General features: G+C 41.1%; 1 protein-coding gene across 1 annotated transcript; it reads right to left on the bottom strand.

Annotated features, from left to right (window-relative positions):
- Positions 1-24,329, bottom strand: pard6b (par-6 partitioning defective 6 homolog beta (C. elegans)). Its single transcript, XM_040013834.1, has 3 exons — positions 23,941-24,329; positions 22,433-22,655; positions 1-1,317 (listed from the first exon to the last, which is right to left on the bottom strand). The coding sequence occupies exons 1-3, from the start codon at positions 24,001-24,003 to the stop codon at positions 398-400; spliced, it is 1,206 nt and encodes a 401-aa protein (XP_039869768.1). The 5' UTR covers positions 24,004-24,329; the 3' UTR covers positions 1-397.
- Positions 24,330-25,835: the final 1,506 nt, after the last annotated feature.

Below are 25,835 nucleotides of genomic sequence, written 5' to 3'. Positions count from 1 at the left end.
TATATATATATATAAATATAAATAACATGCTTCAGAGTGACAAGACAAAAAGAAAAAACAGTGGACACTTTCAGGGGGTTATTCTGTTGTTGTTTTTGAGGCTGCAGAACCAGGAATGGGGGCTGTCACTACTATGGCACAAATATGTGGTCATTGGCATTCAGAAGAGCAAAGTATGGGGGTGTAGTGTTTGATGTGAAAGGACAAATTTAGTAGGTCGAGATGTAATACGCAGACGTATGTTTGTGCTTCTCAGGTTTAGTCACTGTGAGATGGAACTGTACGTTCCTGGGTTTTATTTGATTTCTCCATCAACCCTCCGTGTGTGTTAAAGTACAAGAGTGTTTATTTCTCTGGTCTCCAGTGTGTAGTGTGTAAAATGTCCAGAATGTCCAGTCTACAGGGTTATAACAGTACCGTCCTCCTCCAAACTCCCCCTCTCCATGGCTCTGTCTGGGGACGGCGTTGTAGCCTTGATGTTGCTTAGGGAACTAGTGCTGCCGCTGGTGGGCAGGGTTCCATTGGTGTTAATGGAGAAGGTGGAAGTGGTGACGGTGCGGAGGTTGAGGTGTGGTTCGTAACGAGGCAGTGAGCTCATGCTGTGGTTGGAGGCCACATGTCTGATTGGCTCAGCCTCGCCTCCAGCCTCGATTACCAAGTCCTCTTCATCTTCATCGCTCTCCAACTCCCCAACGGGGAAGTTCTGGATGATGTGTGGTGGTATGGAGGCTGCAGCACTGTGTGACGAGTAGCCGTAGTAGCTGGCGCCGCTGTCTGATGAGCGTCCTGAACTACCAGATGCTGCACCTCCTCCTCCGCCTACTCCACTACGAACGATATTGTTCCGCTGGTTGGCAGGCTTTACGGTGATGATGAGGTTGTGGCTGTTGGCGATCATCATGTCTGTCACCTGATCCAGCGACTTCCCAGCAACCTCGATACCATTCACTTCCAGCACTTCGTCATTAACCGCCAGTAGGCCGGTGCTCTCCGCAAGCCCGCCTGGCACCAAGCGAGAGATGAATATTCCTGGGACTTTCTCCAAGCCCTGTGGGGTGACCCGTACACTGGAACCATCGCGGATGTAGAAACCCAGTGGTTTTTCCTGGCCGTGCTTGTACAGACGAACACGTCGGTGCGTCTCCGGGAGGATGTCGACGTCGATGATGGACGATACAGGCCGGAAGTCTTTAGGGAGGCTGATGATCACTGGAGGTTTTTTCTTGTTGTGATCAGGCCGCAGAAGAACCGCAGAAAGCACAGTGTTCTTCTTCCTGGTCAGGGAATCGGTACCAAATGTTCCATGATCAGCTTCCTCTGTTAAGTAGAAGACAGGAAGTAGAGAAATAGAAGAGGAACAGAGAAACAAAGAGGATGTTAATAAAAGCTGGTTAATTTTTTCAGTAATACCACACTAGGCTCATTACACATCAAATTGTTATTCAAGCTGACACAGTGTTGCATCATGCAGTTTAGAAGAATGAATAATGATTTGCTCTCAGCCTGAGGCATACCTGCAGGGCGTCTGTGCTAAACATACACAAGACACTGATCCCTATAGCTCCCCTCAGGTTGTACTGATGCAAAATGGCACACCAGCTACTTCAAGTCAACTCCCATCAGCTCTCTCTGACACACAGCCACCCACAAATGAGCTTACTTATGCTGCATACAATCTCATAAACTGAGTAGATAAAATATATTACACACAAGATTTTAATCTGCATATTCTTGGTATCAGATCGTCAACATACATCTGTTTTCTCAGCCTTGGATATGCATCTTCATTGAAAATAAATAAATAAATAAATAGAGTGCCCTTATTAAAATGAGCAAAGAAGAGTACAGGCATACAACAAAGCATTACATTCAGTTATGCTGTTATCACCACTGGAGGGAAGAAATTTTATTTTCATAGTAATGTAATAATTATTGTATTAATCTGCAAAGAGAACATGCAATTCTAAATTATAATTATAATATTAATGGATGCATTAATTTCATTATGCACACACCACTGCTATGATAAAGATGCTTTAGGAGTCATAGCAGCCATGACCCTGTCAGTGCACTGCAGTAGGCTAGGCCCTGATCCACAGCGAGTTTAGAACAAAGGCTGGGGACTTAAAGTTGTAGTACACATTTGTATGGGGTGCTACACTATGGATTACTTGCTGTGGTGACTTCCTGGACTCCATCCAATCCATACCAAAGTTCAAAAAATAAATTTAAAAAATATTACATCTTAATTAGCAAACTTTAAAAGTGCTAGTAGGCAAATTTTTGTTAGGTTGCATATTTAACTATTAAGCTAAGCAAGGCTGAGCTAAGACGAGCTAAGCATCTCCTGGCTTAAATGATATCAATGTTATCATGTCCCGCAAAAATTTCCCCGTTGTGGGATCAATAAAGTCTTATCTTATCTTATCTCTTATCTTATGTCACTTACAAAAAAGCAAATGCTGACCGTCTAACTTTTTACATCACACAAAGGTCACATTTGAAACAAAAACACTGTTGTGTTTTGGCTGTCACCATCATACAATGCAGTACAATTCCACCACGGCAAGCAAGACAGGCACTGCTTGCCTCATGAAATCTAAAAACAGAGCTCAATTAAAACCAAAGTGAAAGCAATCACTGTCCTTGCATTGCAAACAGCATTACAACCCATAAGCTTCCCTTTCTGCCTGTTTGTGCCATCCATTAAACTACTGCCATTCTGTAACTGCAGTCAGCTATTATCTTTGGAAGAAGGCTTAACTTTGCTTTGAGGCCAGCAGCTTTTTCTGGTTGTCTGCAAATGCTTGTGATCTTTGAAAGGACACTGATGGGAGACTAGCATGTTAGACAAGCTCTAGATTAAATATTTTTTTTCTTTTGATACAATTTTGTAAGTTATCACTTTTAAATTTCACAACCAGGAATGAGTAGGGCAGGGATGCTAAATACAAGACCCAAGGGCCAGAATCACCAAAGTAATTAAAAAGTAAATAATATATTATATAACAGAAAACAATTAAGAAATAGAAATTTCAGGTTTGTTTTTTTGTTGTTGTTTGTTGTTTTATTTTTGTTTTTTTACAATAGGTAGTTAAATGCATGTTTAAACTTTGTGACAGACTAAAAGGTCTGGCCCACTTAAGATCAAAGTGGGTTGTATGTGACCCTCTATGTAAAATAAGTTTGGCATCTGTGGAGTAGGGTTTTTTTTAACAATACTATAATTTCAAACTTGATAACCAGTAAAATACTCAGTACCATTTTGAATGCCGTGGGGAGCAAAAGATGGCAAAAAAATATTTTAGGCTTTATTTTTTAAAATAAAAACAATACAAACAATAACATTAATGGCACTATTTATGCTTGCCTTTTCGTAAAAGTCCCGACATGGGTGGCATTACAACAAGGCCCAAGGCTGGCCAAGGTAACGGAGGGAAAAATATGACCCTTGGCTCTCTAATAGTTAACCAGTATACAAGAAGCTAAACATTAACATCTTTCATACTCTTCTTTCGCCTCTTCTCCAGTCCCTATTTTTGTCTGTTTCTGGTGATATTTTTATCATCTCTATTTTGAATGAGTCTTTAACTTGCCCACCTTTTCCAAATTCATAATTTTTTCCTGTTTTGACAGCACTTTGTAAACTCTGCTTTTAGATAAAAGAGTGCTATTAATAAAAGAAAAGAAAAAAAAAGGAAAAAAACTGTCAGTCTTACACTGAATACCTCTCCCCTCACAGTTTGTTTCTCCCTCTGAGCATGTATTTGAGTAATCTGGGAAAAAATCCACTCGGGTGTCTGATAAGGATTCAGCTTCTCAGGTTCTGACAGGTACACACCTCACCACTCCCCTCTCCATCCTGAAAGCCAAAACAAAGAATCGACTGTCCCGAGAAAGAGTGGCTGTCTTATGTTTCAGTTCCCATGAGGCAAGAGTTAGTGTATACACTTTTACTATATCTTTGCCAGGCTTGATCTTATGGCTCATTTCCACATGAAGAAGAAATACAGCTTTCTTTGAAGAACTAGGTAAATGCTAAAACACATTTCATCATGCGTGTTAGGTTCTTGTTCCAAAGAGCAATATGCAAATAGTGCACAGATGGATGTTTTGAAACACTTGCACATGCGCATATATGCACGTCCCTGCACAGCCGACACAGAGGTTGTTCTTGCAGTGCAGTCATGCGCAGCTCCACATCTCATTTCACTCTTTCTAGACTTCTTTTCATCTAAACCATCTCTCCATCTGCACCATATGAAAGGACCAGACCTGACAATAGAGTTATATTTGAGTAAAAAGAATATGGCGGTCCCTCGGGGCCACTCACAGGCCCTCAGAACAACTAAGAAACGCTATTTTGGTGTCAAATGGTGAACACTCATACCGCTTTCTGAGATCACCAGTATGCAACATATGCAAGAATCTGCAAAAACACAAGCAGGCACAAAAGGCAAGACAATATACTACACAGCATTTCATGTTTACGGAAATGATCTTCTATTGTTCTTTTTATTTTTAGAGTAAAACTCCCAGATTAGTCTAATTTAATACTCAAAAGAACAAACTTCCTGATGCCACATGGATGGCATCAAAACAAATTTTAATAGAGTATTGCTAAACCAATAATATATAAGGTAATGGGGGTAAAAGGAGGTCCTATTTTGTTTTTATCCAAACCTACATGGCTCTGTGTGAAAGAAGTAATTTCCCCCCTTTTATTAAATGATGAATTACCTGTCATTAACTATATTTTTGGAAAGCTTATCCACCAATTTCACTAGCCAGATCCAGGCCTGATTACTGCCAGACCTGCTATATCAAGAAATCACTTAAACAGAACCTGTTGACTTAAATGAAAATGAAATCATCATTTAAAAAACATATTTTGTATTATTTAGGTTCTCTATCTAATATAAAAAAAAATTTAAGTTTCATGAAAGTTTCATGATCAGAACCTTGTGACAAATATGCAAAAAAACAAGAAATCAGGATTTGGTAAAACATGTTTTAGACTGTTCAATCGAGCAATTAGGTGGATGTTTATAATAAACATGACCAAGTTTTAAAATTATCAGGTCACCGGAGGTGGCAAAAGTACAGAGATTCTGTACTTAAGTAGAAGTACAGATATTAGTATTAAAAAATACTATTAAATAGTATTAAAAAAAATACTTTGTGTGATTTCCTGTGTTACTGTTTAGGCTCAGATGGGTTTGATGTTTTAAGGCTCGCACTGACATGAAATAATAACTCCCCTCATATAAGAAATATAAGAATAGTTTTGAACTGTGAGCTCAAGAAAAAAAAGCTGGTAATGAGCATTCTTTGGAAATAAGCTCATAGATACCGATATAACGTCAACATAATAATAATTTTTTACAAAATGTCCACACTTTTTTAAAAAATTAATTATGTTATGTATATACATATATTATGTGGGTTATATGGTGTATATTAAAACTCAAAATCTAATGCGTTATCATATTTATGTCTGTTGAAATAATTTAAATAATAATAATTACCTTGAGCGACAATTACAACTGGCTAGCCCAGAACAACTCACCACAGAGCTTGGGGAATAGTGTATGGTTAAATATTTAGTCCAGTAATGACTTTATTGCCAGACAACCTGGACCCGAGCATACCTAAAGAAGGACAACATCTAGAACAGCTGCTTCAAAGGGTTTGGGTCTATTTTGGGGCTGTCGCCCATATCCCAAAGTTCTCCATTCCTTCCTTTGTTTAAGAAATCCAGAAGGGTAGTTCTGTGTTTGCTGTTGAGTGTGTTTGCATATGTTGAGCATACATCACTTTTATTCCCTCAGTCCTCGGTAAACACTTTGAGCTTGACAGTGGTCCAGCGCGTAGAGGTATGTGACTGATTTGGCTAATGATTAAACCATTGGAGGTGGACTATAAGGGCAGGAAACAGAAATATTTTATAATGTTCAGATTTCTGAAGATATTTATCACAAGGCTGCTGTTTAAACTCATAAAATTTATGGACACATTGGCAATAAATCAGTGCAGCCAGGAATGAGAAACACATGCTAGTATATTCATTGCCAAGTTGATCAAGTTTTCAGTATTCACATACCACGGGTATGCATTTTTAAAATGATGAGAAAAGATGATTTGGCAGTCAAAACTTTGAATATTTGGGTTCTTGGTTTGAGCCTTAGATTTCAAATTTCATCTATTCACATGCATTCATACAACACTAAGCACCTTTAACTTAACGTTCAAACGCTCTGACGGATGCATCAGGGACAACTCAGGGTTCAGTACTTTGCCCAAAGACATTTCAGCATGGATGTTGGAGGAGCCACGGATAAGTAGACCTGCCCACCTCTTGAGCCACCCTCTATTGCAACTCCTCATATTAGCTTAATATGGCTTAAAAAAGTAAACACAAAAAATGTTAGTGAAATTTGTTTTGGGATTTTGTGGTATGTTTGAAAGAAGAAGGGGGAAAAAACATTGGCTGACATATTGGATTTTGGTGATTATTAAATCGTCAGATATCATTATGGAGCATAAAAATCTTTGATATCAGTCATGCTCTAGGAATATTAGCTTTTTACTGAATGATCTTTCAACTACGAGGATATTCTAGGCACTACACTCTTTTTTTTGCATCAAGTTGAGGTCCTTGCATCATAGTGCAACACAAAGCCATACAGACCCACATCAACATATGCAGCTGTGTGCTGTCATCTGTGGCCGTGTGACAAATACATGGAACAACCAGTAATGTGAGCTACTCTGATGTTTGTGATTTGGTGGTCCTGTAGGCAGAGAGGACACTCTTCATTTTTGTGGTAAACTCCACCTTCTGTTCAAGCCAGCCATTTAAACCAATCAGCATTCCACTTAACATTATGGCCACTGAGCTGCACCATTAGATTTTGGAAAATTTTGTGTGTAAATGGGCTTCTGTAGCCACTGCACTGGTTGGTTTCCCACAATCTCCTATTCTCAGCCAAAGAACTACACAGACAGACTCCAACACTAACCATACTGGGAAAATGTTTGGAAGATGTCAGTTATAGCTGCTTATGGTTCCATTATGAAAAATATCAGCTCAAAGCTTTGTGAAGGCTTGTCGACTTCCAGTTAAGTCATCACTGAGTCCCTAACGCTAAGCTATCAAAATGTTTCTTTTAATATCCTCCCAAGTCTTTTTTGCTTCTCTCCATAACATAAGGTAACAGTTGGGTTCGTCACACATGATTAAAAAAAACAAAAACAAAAAACAATAAATAGACAAGTTCAAGATTTTAAAACAGCTCTTTACTAGCTTCTTTGCTTCCCCTGGCTCAAAACTAGAAACGTATGACAAGTTTCGGTCCAGAATTTCAAACCGGTGCCATCCTAGCTTTATTCCTTGCTCAGTAATCATGCAGTTTAACTGGTATCAGCGCTCATATTTGAGATATGATTCACAAACTCTGAATAGAAAGCATAATCACTATCCCCACACTTGGCATGGCTCTGAACAGGTTAGGTATTTCAAATATGCAGTGACTGCTTTGATTTCCCACACTCTGAATGGAGTTAGTGAGAAGCAAAGGAAGCGAAGCAGTGGAGGAGAAAATGACAACCCAGCAGCACATAGCCACAAGTGAGGACACATGCAGTGATGCTCAGTCACCCCTCTCCATAGCATGTAACTAACGCACACAAGCACGCACAGGGTGAACAACGAATCCATCTTCATCCTGACACTGAAAGAACTATGACATCTCTGCCTACGGAGAGGAGGTCACTCATTTCAAATGGCACGCACAGGTCAAATGCATCATTGCCTTAACACTCTACTTTTAAATGCCCTGGATCTATCATGCTCCACCTTTGTACTCTCAAATTGACCGTATTACTCGCACAGAAGTGATATCTGTGGGCAATCACAACATGCCATATCCGCTCACACCAGAATTTCCAGCTTTATTACCGTAATTGTCGGGCTATAAGCCGCTACTTTTTGCACAAGCTTTGAACCCTGCAGCTTTTAGTCAGGTGCGGCTTTTCTATGGATTGTCCATGATTTTTGTCATATCGTAAGACGATTTGTTTTGTTTGTTCCGCTGTTGTACGGCACTACTTTGCCTGGCGGAAGGGCATGTGATCAGACACACAGTATCGGGGTTCAAGAGTGGTATGTTGGTCACATGTCCATCCGCCAGGCAACATAGTGCCGTACAAGTAGCACGAAAAACAAACTTCAAAGTAGCGCTACGCGTTCAGCGAGAGGCGTGGATGACGAGCGGCAATAAACTTGCGAAAAGCAAGTTATGCTCAACTCCACCGGTGGAATCTGACAGCATGGAAAAGTGTGAAAACATCCATGATCACCAACGGATTTCGAAGGGCTGGACTGCTGCATGATGGCGAGGAGGACACCACCACGGCCCTTCTGAGGGTGTTCGACTCTGACACTGACAACGAGGATTTGTTTGGTTTTGAAAGTGACAACGAAGGAAAGAAGCTGAGAGTGGATGACGAAGCCACCCTGAGCCTGTTCATTTCCGACACTGGAGAAGAGGACTTTGGTGGTTTTAGTGCGCAGGAAGAAGAGAAAGATGGTGGTGAATGACTGACTTTTCTTCTTGTTAAAGCCGTGTCACTGCACCTGAGCCTAAAAGGTAGTCCGAATCTATTTTTCTGGTGTGCTGTAGGTTATTGTTATGTACTACATTTGTTACTCATTTATGAAGCACAGTACATGTTTCATACTTGTAATTACCGGTACTTGTACATATACCCTAAAAAGTTGTGCAAATATGTACCCATAACTTGTTTTTCAAAATATTAATAAAAGTGGTGTGTCTCCAAACAGCCATCTCTTTCCTGACAATTCGATTTGTGCATATTCTCTTACATATGATAAGTCAATATTGAAACACCTGCGGCTTTTAGTCAGGTGCGGCTAATGTATGTACAAAACAGGATTTTCCCCTGATTTTAGCTTGTGCAGCTAATATTCAGGTGCGCTTTGTAGTCCGGGAAATACGGTATTATTGTTATTATAGACTCTAACAGGTGAAAAACAATAGGCTATATTACACAATTATGCATCGGTACATCTGTTGAGCTGCACCTTTTTCTATGGACATTAATGTACTTCTGTCTTTAGTAAAGCATTACTGCATTTATTCTAATGATGCTGACTTGTTCAGTAGTGACTATGCTTATGATTATCCAGCATTATTGGAGGACAAGAGGCGTTCCCTGCTACAACAGTGACATTAAATCCATTACTTCCTTGTATTAGTTGTCCCAGGTGCAGCGTCAGGGAAACCTGACACCATGTTCGGGTGGAAGAACAAGATCAGGAAGGAGCTACAAGAGCTGCCATCATCAGTCCAGTTACTGTAGCCAACACTTTTGGCTCTATGTTTATATTCTTTTAAAAGGATAGTTGTGCACTCATCAGTGGTTCAGATGAGAGTAAAACTGTTTAACAAGTGCTGTCCATCAAGCCAACCCTCCATATAAAACGTATGGCATGTCTCAAGGATAGGAGTAAGAATAGCGCAAAGAAAAAGACGAGCAGATGAAGGTTGTGGTGTTCTGGAAACAGTCAGGTTTGTTGATGACAAGCCTGGATGTTCACCACACAGCTGGTGCTGCGTTGTTCCCGACACAGAACGATACAAGAGAGGGGGAGGAGAGGGGGAGTACGTGATGTGTGTGTCAGTGTGAACTTGGACAGATGAGAAAAAACAGGGATGGTGCCAAAAACAGAAAAAAGAAGCAGGAAGGAGAGACACAAAATGCAGAAAAAGAGAAGAAAAAACACAAAGAGGACAGGAGGTGATAAAAAAAATACTTTCAAAGGAGTAAATTCCCAGAGGGTTGCTATTCCTGGTGTGGTGAGCATACCTTCCTGGCACAGCTCAGATAAAAAGTGCCTTAATTCTGCTGATAGGGAAGGAGAAAGAAATAGAAGGAGGGAGGCTGTGCAGACTTGTAGAGGTATGAGGCGAGCTTGAGCCAAGGAAGTCTTCATGTAGAATTGAGCTGTCAATTTGAGTAATTGCTTATTAGATCCATTATTTAAAAGACTCCGGTCATGAACATTAGCCTGCTCCTAAGCCTTTTCATACGATCTGTCATGAATTCTCCATTACACACATCAGCCCTGCTTTATTACCCTGTCTTGACAGCAGCCATTTATCAAAAAGACCAAAACTGGAGGGGGAATCAGCTGTAATAAAGCAATGTACAGGGTGGGCCATTTATATGGATACACCGTAATAAAATGGGAATGGTTGGTGATATTAAAGTCCTGTTTGTGGCACATTAGTATATGTGAGGGGGCAAACTCCTCAAGATGGGTGGTGACCATGGTGGCCATTTAGAAATCGGCCATCTTGGATACAACTTTTGTTTTTTTCAAAAGGAAGAGGGCCATGAGACACATCAAACTTATTGGTAATGTCACACAAAAAAAAACCAATGGTGTTCTTGGTTTCAATGTAACTTTATTCTTTCATGAGTTATTTACAAGTTTCTCTTTGTTCACAGCCATAGACATGTTGAAGAGGTTAACACGTGAGGAGCGGATCGAAATTGTGTTGATATCTGGTGAACGCAGTAACCGGGTCATTACAGCAGATTTCAATGCAAGACACCCTACGAGACCACCCATCTCCCATGCTACAGTTAGCAAACTGCTTGCTAAGTTTCGTGAAACTGGTTCAGTGTTGGATTTGCCAAAATGTGGATGCAAGAAAGCTGTCACTAATGAAGAAACATCAGTGGCTGTCCTAGCTTCATTCAAATCAAATCAAATCACTTTTATTGTCACATCACATGTGCAGGTACTTCTGGTACAGTACATGTGAGTGAAATTCTTGTATGCAAGCTTCACAAGCAACAGAGGTGTGCAAAAATACAATAAGATAAAACAAGCAAAATATAAGGATGGGTAAATCTGAGAGTAATAAATATATGTACAATATAAGAGTATGCATTACTGGATGTGTATACTAAATATATTTTTCTACGTGTGTGCATGATGCCAGTGAGGATGCTCTCAATGGCACAGCGATAGAAGCTCCTGAGGTTGCGGGGGCTCATGCCAAATCTTTTCAGTCTCCTGAGAAAGAAGAGGCGCTGCTGCGCCTTCTTCACTGTTTTGTTTATGTGTACTGACCATGTAAGATCCTCAGCCAGATGTACACCAAGGAAGCGGAAGCTGCTCACTCTCTCCACAGCAGCGCCGTTGATGGTGATGGGGGTGTGTACTTCTCTGCACCTCCGGGAGTCCACTATCGACTCCTTTGTCTTTGCAACGTTGAGGGTGAGATGGTTGTCTTGACACCAGTGGGTCAGGGCGCTGACCTCCTCCCTGTAAGCCGTCTCATCACCGTTGGTGATAAGACCCACCACTGTAGTGTCGTCCGCAAACTTCACAATGATGTGGGAGTTGTTAGTGGCCGTGCAGTCGTAGGTGTAGAGTGAGTACAGGAGAGGGCTCAGTACACAACCCTGTGGAGCACCAGTGTTCAGTGTGATGGGGGATGAGGTGATCCTGTGTGGTATATGGGGTACAACGATAGTGGGTCCATTCTTCATCAATGGAAACCTCAAGGCCACTGGATATTTGAAATTGCTACATGATGATGTGTTTCCCTCTTTATGCACTGAAGCTGGCACCCTGAGTTTTTCCAGCAAGATGGTGCACCACCACATTATGGGTGCCAGGTCCGAGCATTTCTAGATGAACAGTTTCCTGGAAAGTGGATTGGTTGTCATGGGCCAGTTGAATGGCCCCCAAGGTCTCCCGATCTGACCCCCTTAGACTTTTATCTTTGGGGTCATCTGAAGGCAATTGTCTATGATGTGAAGATACGAGATGTGCAGCACCTGAAACTACGGATACTGGATGCCTGTGCTGGCATTTCTCCTGTGGTGTTGCTGTCAGTGTGTGAAGAGTGGGAGAAGAGGGTTGCATTGACAATCCAACACAATGGGCAGCACATTGAACACATTTTATAAACTTGTAAATAACTCATGAAAGAATAAAGTTACATTGAAACCAAGCACACCATTGTTTTTCTTGTGACATTACCAATAAGTTTGATGTGTCACATGGCCCTCTTCCTTTTGAAAAAACAAAAGTTGTATCCAAGATGGCCGACTTCTAAATGGCCACCATGGTCACCACCCATCTTGAGGAGTTTGCCCCCTCACATATACTAATGTGCCACAAACAGGACTTTAATATCACCAACCATTCCCATTTTATTACGGTGTATCCATATAAATGGCCCACACCCTGTACAACTAATAGGTTTAATGCAGAATTAACACACTTTATTTGCCAGCTCACACACTCTCAGTATGCATGTATGCGTGCTTTGGTCTTGTCCCTGCAGCATTCAGCAATTCCATCAATTTATTTTGTGCTGACACAGATGCCTCTCTCTTTCCTGTAATACCTCCTGACCTTGTCCTCCAGATGTTATTCCTGTTACCCTCACTCAACATGTCTCTTAGTCACTGCGGCCCATCTCTCAGCTTGAGTCCTTCTTTGTCTCTGTGGCGGGCCATGGTGCTGCTGCGGGGGCGATGGAGACACCTGCACGGCATCTGCAAACGTGCCTCGCCAGCATAAAAGGTCTGGTTATTGTTGTTGTTGGAGTGTGTGGCTGTGAGCTAAAAAGCTACAGCCAGTGTGTAAACAAGCAACCGTGAGTGATAATAAAAGCAAGACACTGAAAAGCATGAAACTATGGATATGTCTGCCGTGTGATTGTTACAGTGGTGCCGAAACATAGAAAGGGGGCACGGCAGACCCAGGACTGGGTCAGCCAGGGAAGGCGCTGGCCCGAATGGTGGCTGAACTCGCGGCCACACAACAGGAGCAAGCGGTGGTGTCACGTCGCCGGCGGGAAGAAAAGCAGGACCAGACTGAGCGTCATATTGAGAAGCTGACAGCTGGGATACGGTCCTGGCCAACACCGCCGCCTCCCCCACCGGCGTTCCTCAACGGTGTGGGGGTGGAGGAGGTCCGGACTGTTCCGGATATATAAACATATAAACAGGATATATTCTTAGAATCAAATTAGATAAGGGCCTCAAACGGGACTTTTTTCTACAGATGACTGTTTTAGATCTCACTGTAGGAAAAATACAAGTGAAGAATTCAGCTGATTCACTTTCAGAGTCTGGGGACTGTTTATGCTGGCTCAAATGAAAATAAGGGACCAATCACAAATAATTTTAGTCATGATTTGACTTTCTCTACTATGACAAGCCAAAAATCTATGCTGTGACAAAGTACAAACCATTTCAAGGACAAAACGTGGAGATTTGGAATTTGCTTGTCAGAGACTCACTGGAGAAGCAGATGATTGCACTGCTCGTTGTTTCACAAAGTGTTATCTAGCGACTATTTACTTAAAAGAGAAACTTAAAAATGGAATGATTTCATAACTCATTTAAAAAAAGTGAGTCTACCTCCTTTCAAAGCCAATCTGTGAGAAATATTGTTTGTGCTGGAATCATGTTACAAAGGGATCTCATTACAGTCAGCATGTGCAGGGAAAAAAATGACATGTAATCTTCCATTATATATATGTTATGGTCATTCAAGTGTTATTTTAGGATAGACTCATACTAGGGCTGGGCGATATTACCTAAAATTCATATCGCGATATAATTTGAAGCATGTGCAGTAACGATATATATCACGATATATTCTTTTCTTCTGTATAACGTATTTTCCACACTATAAGGCACACTTAAAACCTCAAAAATCGAGAGTGTGCCTTATGTATGAATTCTGGTTGTGCTTACTGACCTCGAACCGATTTTGGCATGCAGAAATCTGTTAAAAAATGTTTTAGTACAACTTTGGTAAGCCACACTGCTTGATGGATTGTCAGAGCATTACGGCTGCCGTAGTGAGGAGCTTCGCAGAGTAATCTGGGTCCAAAACTCCGTCATCTTCAGGTCCCAAAGTCAAATGAACACTGAGAGTTAAAAACTGTCTAAATTCTTTCATCTTTAATAAAATGATCAGTGTTGCTGCTTTATCGGGTGCAACAATTAAGTTTTACATCCAGGCATCCATGAAAACAGAATTTATTACATTTAACGGAGTTAGAAGTTAACAGGAAGTTAGCTCGCTAGTTTACACCTAAACATGACATACCATGTTCTGACTGAGATATTTTTGAAACTAATTAAAACGTACAGCTCTGCTACCACTTCCAGCATAAATGAAGACAGAAAACTAAACAGCAGTGGCGTTTGCAGGGTTACTGAAGTTGGACTACCTGGTATATAATGTTGTGCTACGTGATTGCTAGCAACACAGCTATGTTATGGTAAATGGCCTGTATTTATATAGCGCTTTACTAGTCCCTAAGGACCCCAAAGCGCTTTATATATCCAGTCATCCACCCATTCACGCACACATCCACACACTGGTGATGGCAAGCTACATTGTAGCTACAGCCACCCTGGGGCGCCTCTGTCAGTGCGCCCCAGGGTGTGCTAATGTTAGCATAACATTAGCACAGTAAAGCTGGAGGATGAACGCCAACTTTTTTTCCACTCCATAAAAGTTAACGTGAGGGATTCTGGTGGTTAGGGACAAATGCAATGGCATAGCGGGATGCTATACACGGGCCAAACTTCAGTCAGGAGAACAACTGAGATTATTCATCCACAATACGAGGTTAGTTATTAATATACTGCAAAAACATGGGAATAGAACAGCTGCGAGAGAATTCAACATTAATGAATCAATGTTACGGAAGTGGAGGAAGCTCAGTTTTTGGCTTTCCCCATATTTCAAAAGTGCTTCATCTCTTTGCTATGACTGTCGCCCGCCATAATTTGCAGATGATAATGGTTGTAGCCGCTGCGATGCTTTCGCCCAAAACAGACGCAGCTTGATGACATCATCAACATGCGCTATCGCGATAGAGCGATATAGTCAAAATCTCTATTGTTGGCCAAATTTATATCATTTCTATCGTATATCGTTTATATCGCCCACCCCTAACTCATACCTATCCTATAATATCAACACTTCCATATAACTCTGTTAAAAAGAAAGAAAGAAAGAAAAAATACAAACAGTGAAGGTGGTTAGGCAACAGCTTTTGGGAGCTGCATGTCAGAACATAGCCAAGGTAAATATGCTACAATGGTGAGATTTTAAATAATAATAATAATAATCACAGATAAGCATATCGTTAGCTTCATAGCATAAGTGCCTAAGTCATTTGTTTGTGTTTTCGGAAAACAAGAAAAAGGATGATGCAGCAGTGGTAGGGGAGTAAAGTTAGGCGAAAATCTCAATTTGACCAAAAAATGACTTAGGCACTTATGCTATGAAGCTAACGATATTGGTTATCACGCTTCAGATCAATATCTCTGTAGTTTAAAGCCCAGGGGGACACATGGCTTAATTAAAAATCGGGAAAGCACATCTTTCTGCTTGCAAGTGAAACTAAAAGTCTAAAGATCATAAATTATCCGGGAAATTATCTTGACACTGAGTGGAAAACAACATATTTCATAGTACATCCATGGTATTCACATTATAACAAAAATAACTGCTCTCTCTTTGTGTAAATTATTTGAAAACCATAAACAAACACGCGTGTCTGAAGTTTCTCTGTTTCAACTCATCAGAACAACTACAACTAGAGCAGGGCGATATGGCCAAAAATATTTATCACGATATATATTTGAAAATTTGCGATAACGATATAACTGACGATATAATTGATGCGAGACAAAATACAACTCCACAACATTACTAGCGCAAAAAGACAACCTTCCATTTATTTTCACTTAAACAAGAAGCTGGTTTTTATGTACATTAAAGCTTTATAAAAATGTAACAGTGCAAATGCAAATTCCTTGCTGAAAGTTTAACCAAAAGGCATTTCCAGTAGAAATGGGCTGACATATCCTGATCATATCCATGTATAATATCCACTGAAGTTAAAAAGAGGTGCTTTGCAACATTAAACTGCAGTGTGCAATACGTATTTTTCGGACCATAAGGTGCACAGGATTATAAGGCACATTAAGCGAAACAAAGCAGTCAGATAAATCAAACTTTATTAAACTCATTCTTCTTGCTTCCTCCACTTCTGTACCATTGATTCATTAATGTTGAATTCTCTGGCAGCTGCTCTATTCCCATGTCGTTGCAGTATATTAATGACTAGCCGTGGATGGATTATCTCAGTTGTTCTCCTGACTGAAGTTTGGTCCGTTTACAGCATCCTGCCATGCGATTGCATTTGTCTCTAACCATGAGGAACCTTCACGTTAACTTTTATAAGTTGGAAAAGTGTTAGTGTTCATCCTCCAGCTTCACTGTTTATGTTATGCTAACATAGCTGTGTCGCTAGCGATCACGTAGCACATCCTTATATACCAGCTAGCCCAACATCAGTAACCCTACAAACGTCACTGCTGTTTAGTTTCCTGTCTTCATTTATGTTGGAAGTGATAGCAGAGCTGTACGTTTGAATTTTTTCAGAAATCTCTCAGTCAGAACATGCTATATCATGCTTAGGTAACTAGCGAAACTAGCGAGCTAACTTCCGCTAGCTTCCTGCTAACTTCTAACTCCGTTAAATGTAATACATTTTGTTTTCATGGATGCCTGGAAGTTAAACTTCATAGTTACACCTGGTAAAGCAGCAATGCTGATCGTTTTATTAAAGATGAAAGAATTTAGACAGTTTTTAACTCTCAGTGATGCTGCAGTGTTCGTTTGACCTGAAGAGGGGGGTTTAGGACCCAGATTACTCCCAGATTTAAGAGCATCTTAGTCCGACAAATACGACAATAACGACGGCCGCTTGCATGTTGTGCAAAAAAATGTGCTTTGTTGTGTATCTGACGGACAAACACCAAACCAGTTCCACATCACTGAAGTTGCACCATTTTTACAAACCAATTCTGGTTCATCTGTTTCACTCAACAATCGGCCATGTGCGTATGAAAACAAAGACACTGCGCATGCGCGTTTTACTCATATTCTATCGCGATATTTCATTTTCCTATCGTTGCCTAACATTATACCGGTATTACCGTGAACGGTATAATATGGCCCAGCCCTAACTACAACATATCATCACGTACTTCTAAAATGTGCCAAGCCGACAAAGTTCAATCACATCTCATAACACAGTGTGCGTATCTCCCTGATCTTTTCTCCGACTAGTACAGTTCAGTTATAACCTCTCCATATCAGTTTACTCTTTGTGGTTTGTAACAGTAAACAGTCCACTTTTCCCAACTGCCCAACCCTCACCGTCATCCAACTCCTTCTCCTAATTGAATGTGCGGTTTCTCCCTTCTTCATATTTCTCATGCAGTCAACACATTTCCTTCCCTCCTTCTACCCATTCATTTATTCATTCATCTTCCTTAACCAACCCTAAGCTGAGAATTCTGACAGCCTCTATATAACAGAGCCTGGCCTCCTGCTGTCACCACTGCTCTTCCTCCATCTGCTTGCAGCCTGCATAGAGTCTCATTCAGTCAGGTTTCAAAGGAGAGACCGAGCAGGGATCTGGCTCACCTCTCTCATTTCTGTCCTCCATGTCCCTGCTTACTTTTATTTGATCTCCTTATCCTTTCTCTGCTCTTCCTCTGTCTACCTTGTTGACTGAGCTGAGCTGTGGAGCTGAGGGTCCAGCCTGGCCTGCTGTCCTGTCTAATCTAGCCAGCAGACATGATCAGAAGCTGGCCACATTCCACCAAACCCCCCTCCGTTCAATCTTCCTCCCTTCTTCCTTTCCATTTCTTTCTCTCTCGCCCACCCTCCCCAGCGTGGGCCTCACTCTACATTCCTCCCTCACTAATACTATTCCCGCTATCCTCTTCCCTCACTCACTTATTCCCTCTCTTGCTACCTCTTGTTGCATTCCGATCGCACTAACACTACTCCCTCTCATCTCCCCACATCTCTAATTACATGCATTGCCCAAACAAAGCCTTATACATTACTCCCTCTTTAGTACTGTTTACTGTCCCTCTCTCTTTCATCCTCCAATCTCTTATTAAGCTCAAGTTCTGCTCCTCCTCCACACATTCTTCCTTAAGATCTACAAATTCATCATCCCCTCACTCATCACAGACAGCATCCTGGGGAATACATCATGCACTGTAGAAAACCTCACATCCAGATCAAGGGTGGCTAATTTCTGTTATTTTTACAGAAAGAGCTCCTCAGGGAAATGGCATCCTTCACACCTGCCACCATATCTCTCTTCAGCATATCCTTTCTATTCAAACCCACAGTAAAAGTGCATCTCTTTAGTTGTGGTGTCCTTACTTAATCTGAAATCCTATGCTTAGTCTATCTCTCCCTTCTTCTTCTGTGAATGTCACATTCCCACTCCATGTCTGTCTCAGTGCACTTTCATTATCACTCCCTGTCAGTGCCGAGCAGATTCAGGTTCAAGTTCTTATCATATTCAGAGACTTTGCATGTTTTGCAGGCTAGGTGTACTTTCACACTGAACATATTCCATCTCTGGCTGGGTGACTCATTCACTGGTTACTAATTAAAAGGCAATCCCTGCTGGGAAACACAAATACAGTCGTTTCTGTCCCTCCCTATACCTTTCCCCTTTACGTTAATGGATAAGAGTTAAGAGCTGAAACTGTGAGAGCAGTGAGCAACATCACTGAACAAACACACACCCTGGGATTGCCTGAAAGCTGCTACTGCTACATAGATGACGACCTGGACACTCTGAAAGTTGTGTGCATACAAGCACAAAGGGCGTTCTGGATGACTGATACAGACAAACATGTTGTCAAACTGAGGGAGAACTTCTTCTGTCAGCCATGTTTAAAGACAATTAAACACAAGGCTGAACGTGTGTCTCATTTTCCTGTTTCCCTGAAAAGAAGTATTTAATAATAATGCTAACTCAATATACACAGGCCAACAAAACCACTGAAATAGCACATCATTTTGTTGAGCAAGTTGCAACCCAACTATAAACTGGAGCAGTTCAAGACTGAAACATCCTGGGGCTTCTGAAAATGTAAAACAGAGCTACAATAATGAGGCATCCAGGCAGATGTACTGGCTGAAACGGTCTTACTGCGAATACACCTACATCAGTGCACAATTTGTTTTACTACTTTATAAGAGTGGTGGTATTAGGTTAATAATGTAGTACAGGCTAGGCTACACACTGAATTAAAACCACTAAGAGGTGACGTGAAACAAGCTGATTATCTTGTTGATTATCTGGTTGGAGTGTAATGTTTCTGCTGGGAAATCTGGCATTCATAAAACTGTTAATTTGGCACATACAACCCATCTAATTATTGTGCATACCAGGCACACCTGTTTATGGCAGCGACACTCCTTGATGGCAGCTGTCTCCTCCAGCAGAACAGTGCACCATCCTACATGGCTGCACATGCTACAAAAAGCCTAAATGAAACCAAAAGCTGCACTTTGTCAGCAACCAAGACAGAAAGTGCTTACATGAGAACAACTAATAGCATTAATCAGTAACTCACTCACTTTAACCCAACTTTACCCATTATCATTTATACATAGTCTCTGAGAGAGAGACACACCTCTAAGTAGTTACAACTGCATGAGATATATTAATAACAAGTGCAGTTGTCAAAAAACCTCAACAAAGACAGTCTTTGCAAATGCTAGCAATCATGCTCCCAGCATGCTTTGCAGCATTAATCCACCTATGAGTAGGCCTCTTTAGGGGTGCCATGACAACCAGTAAACAGTGGACAACTGACTGCCAGCTCAACAGTCATCAACACATTGTTCACAGATGGAGGGGTGGGGGTGGAGGGTGTCAGGGAATACCCAGTGCTGCTGGGTTGTATTTGTTGTGTGTTGAAGCGATTTCAAAAATGACCAGTAGTCAAAAACAGAGGCACAAACATTTCAGCCATTTCTCAGCAGTGAACAATAAGACATTAATGGCTGAATAGCACAGAGGCAGAAAAACAACAATGTAGGCATTATTTAACAACCAGACAACAACATACAGTTGCAGCCTAGTATCCATCGAACCATCTGCACGCCGACGAGTGGATGAAACCTAAAGCGCCCAGCCTAGGGTATACACAGCCTAGATTTAGTCTCTGAGACAAATAAAATTCAGTGCCAAAAATAACCCTCATTATACGCATGAGCTCTACAGTGCACAGACTAGACACACTTTTAAAATAAACACACAAATCATCCAAATCACTGAATGTGGAGATTGTGGGCAGTTTTTTGTTCTTTTAGCTCCAAGTTTTCTTTCCCAGTCCAAGTTCAGCAGGATTTCACTGCACTATTCCACACCAGCCTAGTTGGAACATAATTTGGCCCCCACTGCTACTTTGTCTGAAGCCTTGCTCTTATGCAATAATGACCAATCACATCACATCTGACTGAGACATTTACATAATTACTCAGTTGCAGTCTTAAAGGACACAGAAGTCTAATAGCATTCAAACTGAACTGATGACTGGACTGCTAAACTTCTGAACTGATGCAGTGAGGTACACTAAACACAAACACAACTAAACACTGTGGTAGGGATCATGACCTCATGATCCTTATGCTATTTATAACTACCTGTTCATATGAAGATTTTTCATTTGGCTGTTGGGTCACATGCAGATATGGTAACAAGATCATTAAGTTCAGTAATACTATTTATCCAAAATGGAACACAAGACATCTCATTTCAAAAAGATCGGGGTTCTAAAAGATGTAAGAAGCTTTCCAGATAAACAAGCACTGAGTGTTAAAAAGCTTCCGCATTGGCCCCAACATGGACAAGCCATTAACCTGTTATAGAGCCATCATCAGAGATGAGATCCAGTGCCTGCAGATATATGATTTAATAAATTATCTATAAGCTGCGAATTGGCTGCTTCCACACAATGCACGGCTTTATATGTTCAGACCAACTGGTGCTTAACGGTAAAGTAAGGGGGTTTCCCTGCTGACAAATCAGGAGGGAAACCAGGGTTTCAGGTCAGGGGGTCTGCAGGGGGTTATGACTGCATTAATGCGTCTGTCTTCTGTTTTTGTTCTGGCTGGGATTCCTGCCGAGGCGGTGTTTTCATGCATTTTTCATGTGAGCAGCAGTGAGCCCAGTGTGGGGCTAGTGTCTGGAGCATGTAATTGAAACACAGTCCCATGCAGCGATACACACTGACCCCACTAATCTTCTTCTGACAAAGTGGCTTAGCTTCTATAGGGTCATATGGCACAGGCTTAAACACAACAGGCACAGGCAGACCCTGTGGTCCTCCCCACATTCAACAGGTCACATTTAGCAACTTAGTGATTAGGAATACACTCCAAAATCAAAGGACAGGTTAAACCCTTGTACGCATACTCTGACAGAAACATGTTTATGTAATCACTATGGATAAAAAAGATTGTGAAATTATGGGCCAACAGCAGCATTTTGTTTTCAAATCTATTTACTTTACTTTTGCTCTTGCTTATACCTCATTTACTCCATGATAACAAAAAAAAAAAAAAAAAAACCTGACCCTTTCAGCTTTTTGTAACACAATCACTTAGCTCGTGTGAAATCTTGGAGACAGAACATATTAATGTCGACCACTGATATCAGTAAATGCCATGTTAATTGGCAATATGCCAATATCAGACACCAAGGTTGATATAGTAAGACCTGCAGTAATCATACACATGAAATAAAGGTAAGCCATACTGAAGAGTATGAATTTAGAGCAGCCACAACTTCTTCCCTTATTAGCTAAAAGATAAAAAACTTATCTACAAGGGGAACTGCAAAAGCAGAGCAATTATGGCAGAAATATTGGCAATGATTACACCAGAGCCAGCAAAGGAAGTTAGAAACTGCAGCAGCAGTGTTTACAGAAACACTGCTCGAAATACTTGAAACCCGTATTTCCAAAACAGTCAGACACGTAAAAAAACAATTGCCATGCAGCTACCAAGCTGCAATACAGAACAGTCTACTGGACAAACTCAAAGTGAACTCCATTCGTCTACTCTTGTTGTTTTGCTCAGCTCCTCATTTCAAGTGCATTCTTCCTCTCGACTTTTGTTGTGATTTGGCGCTATATAAATAAAATTGAATTGAATTGAAAAGGCCCCTAACCTTAGTTAACTAGAAATCAATAAGGAAAAAAATAGAGGCCAGCGGTTTAGTAGTTTGTTTAGCTGAACATGGCAACATACAACAAGTAGCCTAAAAACTGACAATGTAAAGTGACACTTAAGTTTTTATGACTCTGTCACAGCTATAGTCAATAGCCTATCACATATTTCTAAGCTGTGCTTTTCAATGCTAATGACTGTATTTGCATTTCCAATGCAAAGCAGGTGTAACCAAGCAAACAAATGAAAACTTGGGACACTTTGTCCAAACACTTCCTCTGTGCATACCTTTCCTCTGGAGGAACAGCCTGAGTAGAGGGTTAGCTGTGGAGATGGCCTTGTGGTAATTGTCGTCATTGTTGATGGGCAGCAGGTCACCGTGCACGTCAGCGTAGCCCACCAACAGCTCCACATTGGGGATGCGGTGCACGTGCTGCAGGAGACCGTAGAACTCATCGAAGCGGCCTGGCTTGGACCGTTCCAGAGAGAACCGACGAAACTCTGCACCAAACTGGGATGGGGCAGAAAGGCGTTCACATGTGATCGCAAATTAACACACAAATACACACACAGGTGTGACGTATGGCCGAAACCAGGGTATGAAACAGTGCCTGATAAGCCTACTTTGTACTGATGCGTAAGCCAAAGCACACCACGTGTGGTAAATTATTCACGTGTTTTGTGTATCTCTAGGTTTGCAGATAAAGCTTTTATCAAGCTACCTCACAGAATATTTATCCTGCAGCTATTACAAAGACAGTGTGCTTTCAGCATATGTACAATCCCCACAAACATGTTGCTGGTTTACCCGTTTAAGCCTGTGGACTGACTGGATCAATGGCTCTGGACGCCTAATCTTTAGGCAGCTCTGTAGCTGAGACAGAGCACAATGCCTCATTGGTAGCGTTAGTGAGAGGTACCAGCTGTTGTGGTTACTGTTGCTCAGCGCTGACAAAAGATGATCTCCCAGCTTAATCAGTTATTTTATGCATCAGTGCAAAGCAGAGTTAATTTAATAAGTGGTTGGGGACATAAGGAAGACAATCTTAACTCAGAAGAGTCAAAAGAATTTAAATAACCCGGGATAGCTGAGTAAATAATAACAATAGCTATTGCACTACTGTAGGGAGGCAAAATTAGTGCTGTAGCTGAAAATATTTGACAGCTTGTGTCAACGCGTGCAAAAACTTCTAGAACAATATAGTCATTATTCATTACACTTATGTGTGGTCAAGCCTCAGCAGGGCGCGGATGGAGCCACGAGCCTGACGCAGGCCGTGTGACACCTGTAACCGCAGGCAAATAACGCGACAGGCAACGACTATCACCTTTAACCGAGGTAATTTGACATAAACTTTTGGTAATTTGAGTAAACTTTTCACGCAGATTTGATTAAGTTAAAGAGTTGGGTCAAACTTGAAGTCAGTACTCGGTAAACGAGCAGGAGAGTACGGCGGAGAAGGCTGTGACAGGTGACACTGGCTCACTGCGCAGTCAGCTGACAAAAACCCTCCACCTTGCCACAAACTAGCTAGCCTTTAGACGTAAAACGACCAAAAAACTACGCCACGGTTACCAATAAAGTTTTAAAAATTGTAACCAAATTCTCGGGTGGTCACAGTGGAAAAAAACCAAAACTGTTAGCTCCTCTTAAAGTTTATAAGCCTTGCTTCATAATAACCCGCTATCAAGCCTCTTTAGCAGGCTAAATTAGCAAGAGTGGATTTAATGAGGACGAAGGTTGTCTGGAGTACAAACACTGGAAGGATACCTGACAAATAAGTGTCCGTACCCACCTTGCTCTTCACCTCCACTGCATTCAGAGAACGGCTGCTCGGCACTCGGTGGTTTTTGTTCATGTTTCTCTAGCAGCGGGAACGCCGCCAAAGCACTCAAACTCTCTCCCTGCTCCTGCCGCCGCCGCTGCCAACGTCTATCCACAAACCCCGTGTGTCCACCAGTTGTTTTTAAAGGTTTAGTTTAGGTTTTTTTAGTCGCACAGGCTACACCGCGACTTCTCGACGTCCGCCGGTACGAGTGGTCCCTCCACAGAATGCGACAGAGGCTGTCAATCAGCCAGCTTCAGCTCGTAAACTTGTCTCCTCTCATATTTGCCGCTGACACCGTAGCTACAGCCCCACACCGTACCGTCTCTGGCTTACCTCTGCCTGCGACTCTCTCTCCCTGCCCGTGCCCGGAGAGCCGGAGATACGGAACTTCAAATTAAAAGGCATGGTTTCTATAATACTCTGTGGTTTCAAAATAAGAGCACCTTCCACCTCACCAGGAATAGCCCACTCTGTCCTGGCACGATGTGCCAACCATGCTCCAAATAGCTCGAACAATAATGAACAGTAATGCCTCATTTTTAGTTTTTAATGTCATTCATACACAAAATACCCATTTTACGTGGTTTTTTGCCATCATGTTAACTGAAGCACTGATGTTGCACTTTCTCACTCTATTAACGTAATGATGACCATATCTCTAAAAACCCTAAATTAAAATCGTTTGCATTAATCATTTAAACAGTTATACTATACTCGGTAAAAACTAATAGATAGTGTGTAACAGAGATTTTATGATAGTTGAATGAAGTGTTACCTGCGTATGTAAAATTAGTATGGGTACAAAAAATAAACTGTAGTTCCTGCCACTGGCTTGTGATTGTTTTAATTTTATAGTGACATCTTATGGCCAAAAGCAATATGTACCTGCTGCAGCTGCTGGCTACCTGCCCGGTAAATGCAGATACTTAACCCTTTCAAACTCGATGCCTGGTATGTTTCGGGTCCGTTTTGACCCAGACCAAAAATTCCATCATAATAAATGTCTACAAGGTTTTGTTGTTGTAGACATATTAATTTACAATGTATAAACAGCCCATCTGACGTTATTACATGGCTTAGTGATGCTTTATTATTGTTTCCAAGACAAAGCATAGCTTTTACATTATACAACATTCATCTTTGGAGAAGGACATCTATTATCACGCAATGCCATCACCCTTTTTTTTTTTTTACATAAGACATAAAAACGTATTAGAAATAATTATTTAATTGAAAGTGAAACTGGCATTCTGGAACTTTTGGAATTTATTGTATAAACAGATAAAGAACTATTTTAGTTGAATACAGCAAAAGGAATCTTAGCAGGATTATTATCAGTGAGTGAAAACGTCTAAAGTATTCCTTTAAAGTTACTTTACAGAGTAACATTTTGACTATGAATAAAATCCTAAAATCCTTCTCTCTTTCAAAAAAACAAACAAACAAAAAAAGTAACAACAACTTTACAAGTCACATGTACTTGATCAAATAACAAGAAAAAATGATAACTTGCACAGTTGTACTAAGCATATAACAAACTTGCATCTCGACGTTTGCTCCTATATTACATGTAGACACTAGAGGGAGACAGAGACTGCGAAGGGAGATGCATGTCCTTGTTTTAAAAACTACAAATGTCTCGATTTGAAGCTGAAATATACACATATTTGACTAAGTGGAAAAAGCAGCAATGATTTATCGTCCTCCGAAAGACACAAAACACAACATTTTTTTCAAGGCTTATATGTGTGTAAGAAACAGTTGGAGTTCCTCCTTCTGTATAATACCTGCTTCATGCAGGTAAAGGATTCTTCACATGACTGGAAAACAGAAGGCAAATACAGGGTAGCTTATGTTGATAC

The sequence above is a fragment of the Simochromis diagramma genome, unplaced genomic scaffold (assembly GCF_900408965.1).
Source record: "Simochromis diagramma unplaced genomic scaffold, fSimDia1.1 OVJJ01000705.1, whole genome shotgun sequence".
NCBI lineage: Eukaryota > Metazoa > Chordata > Actinopteri > Cichliformes > Cichlidae > Simochromis > Simochromis diagramma.
This window is presented reverse-complemented; position numbering and strand designations above follow the sequence as displayed.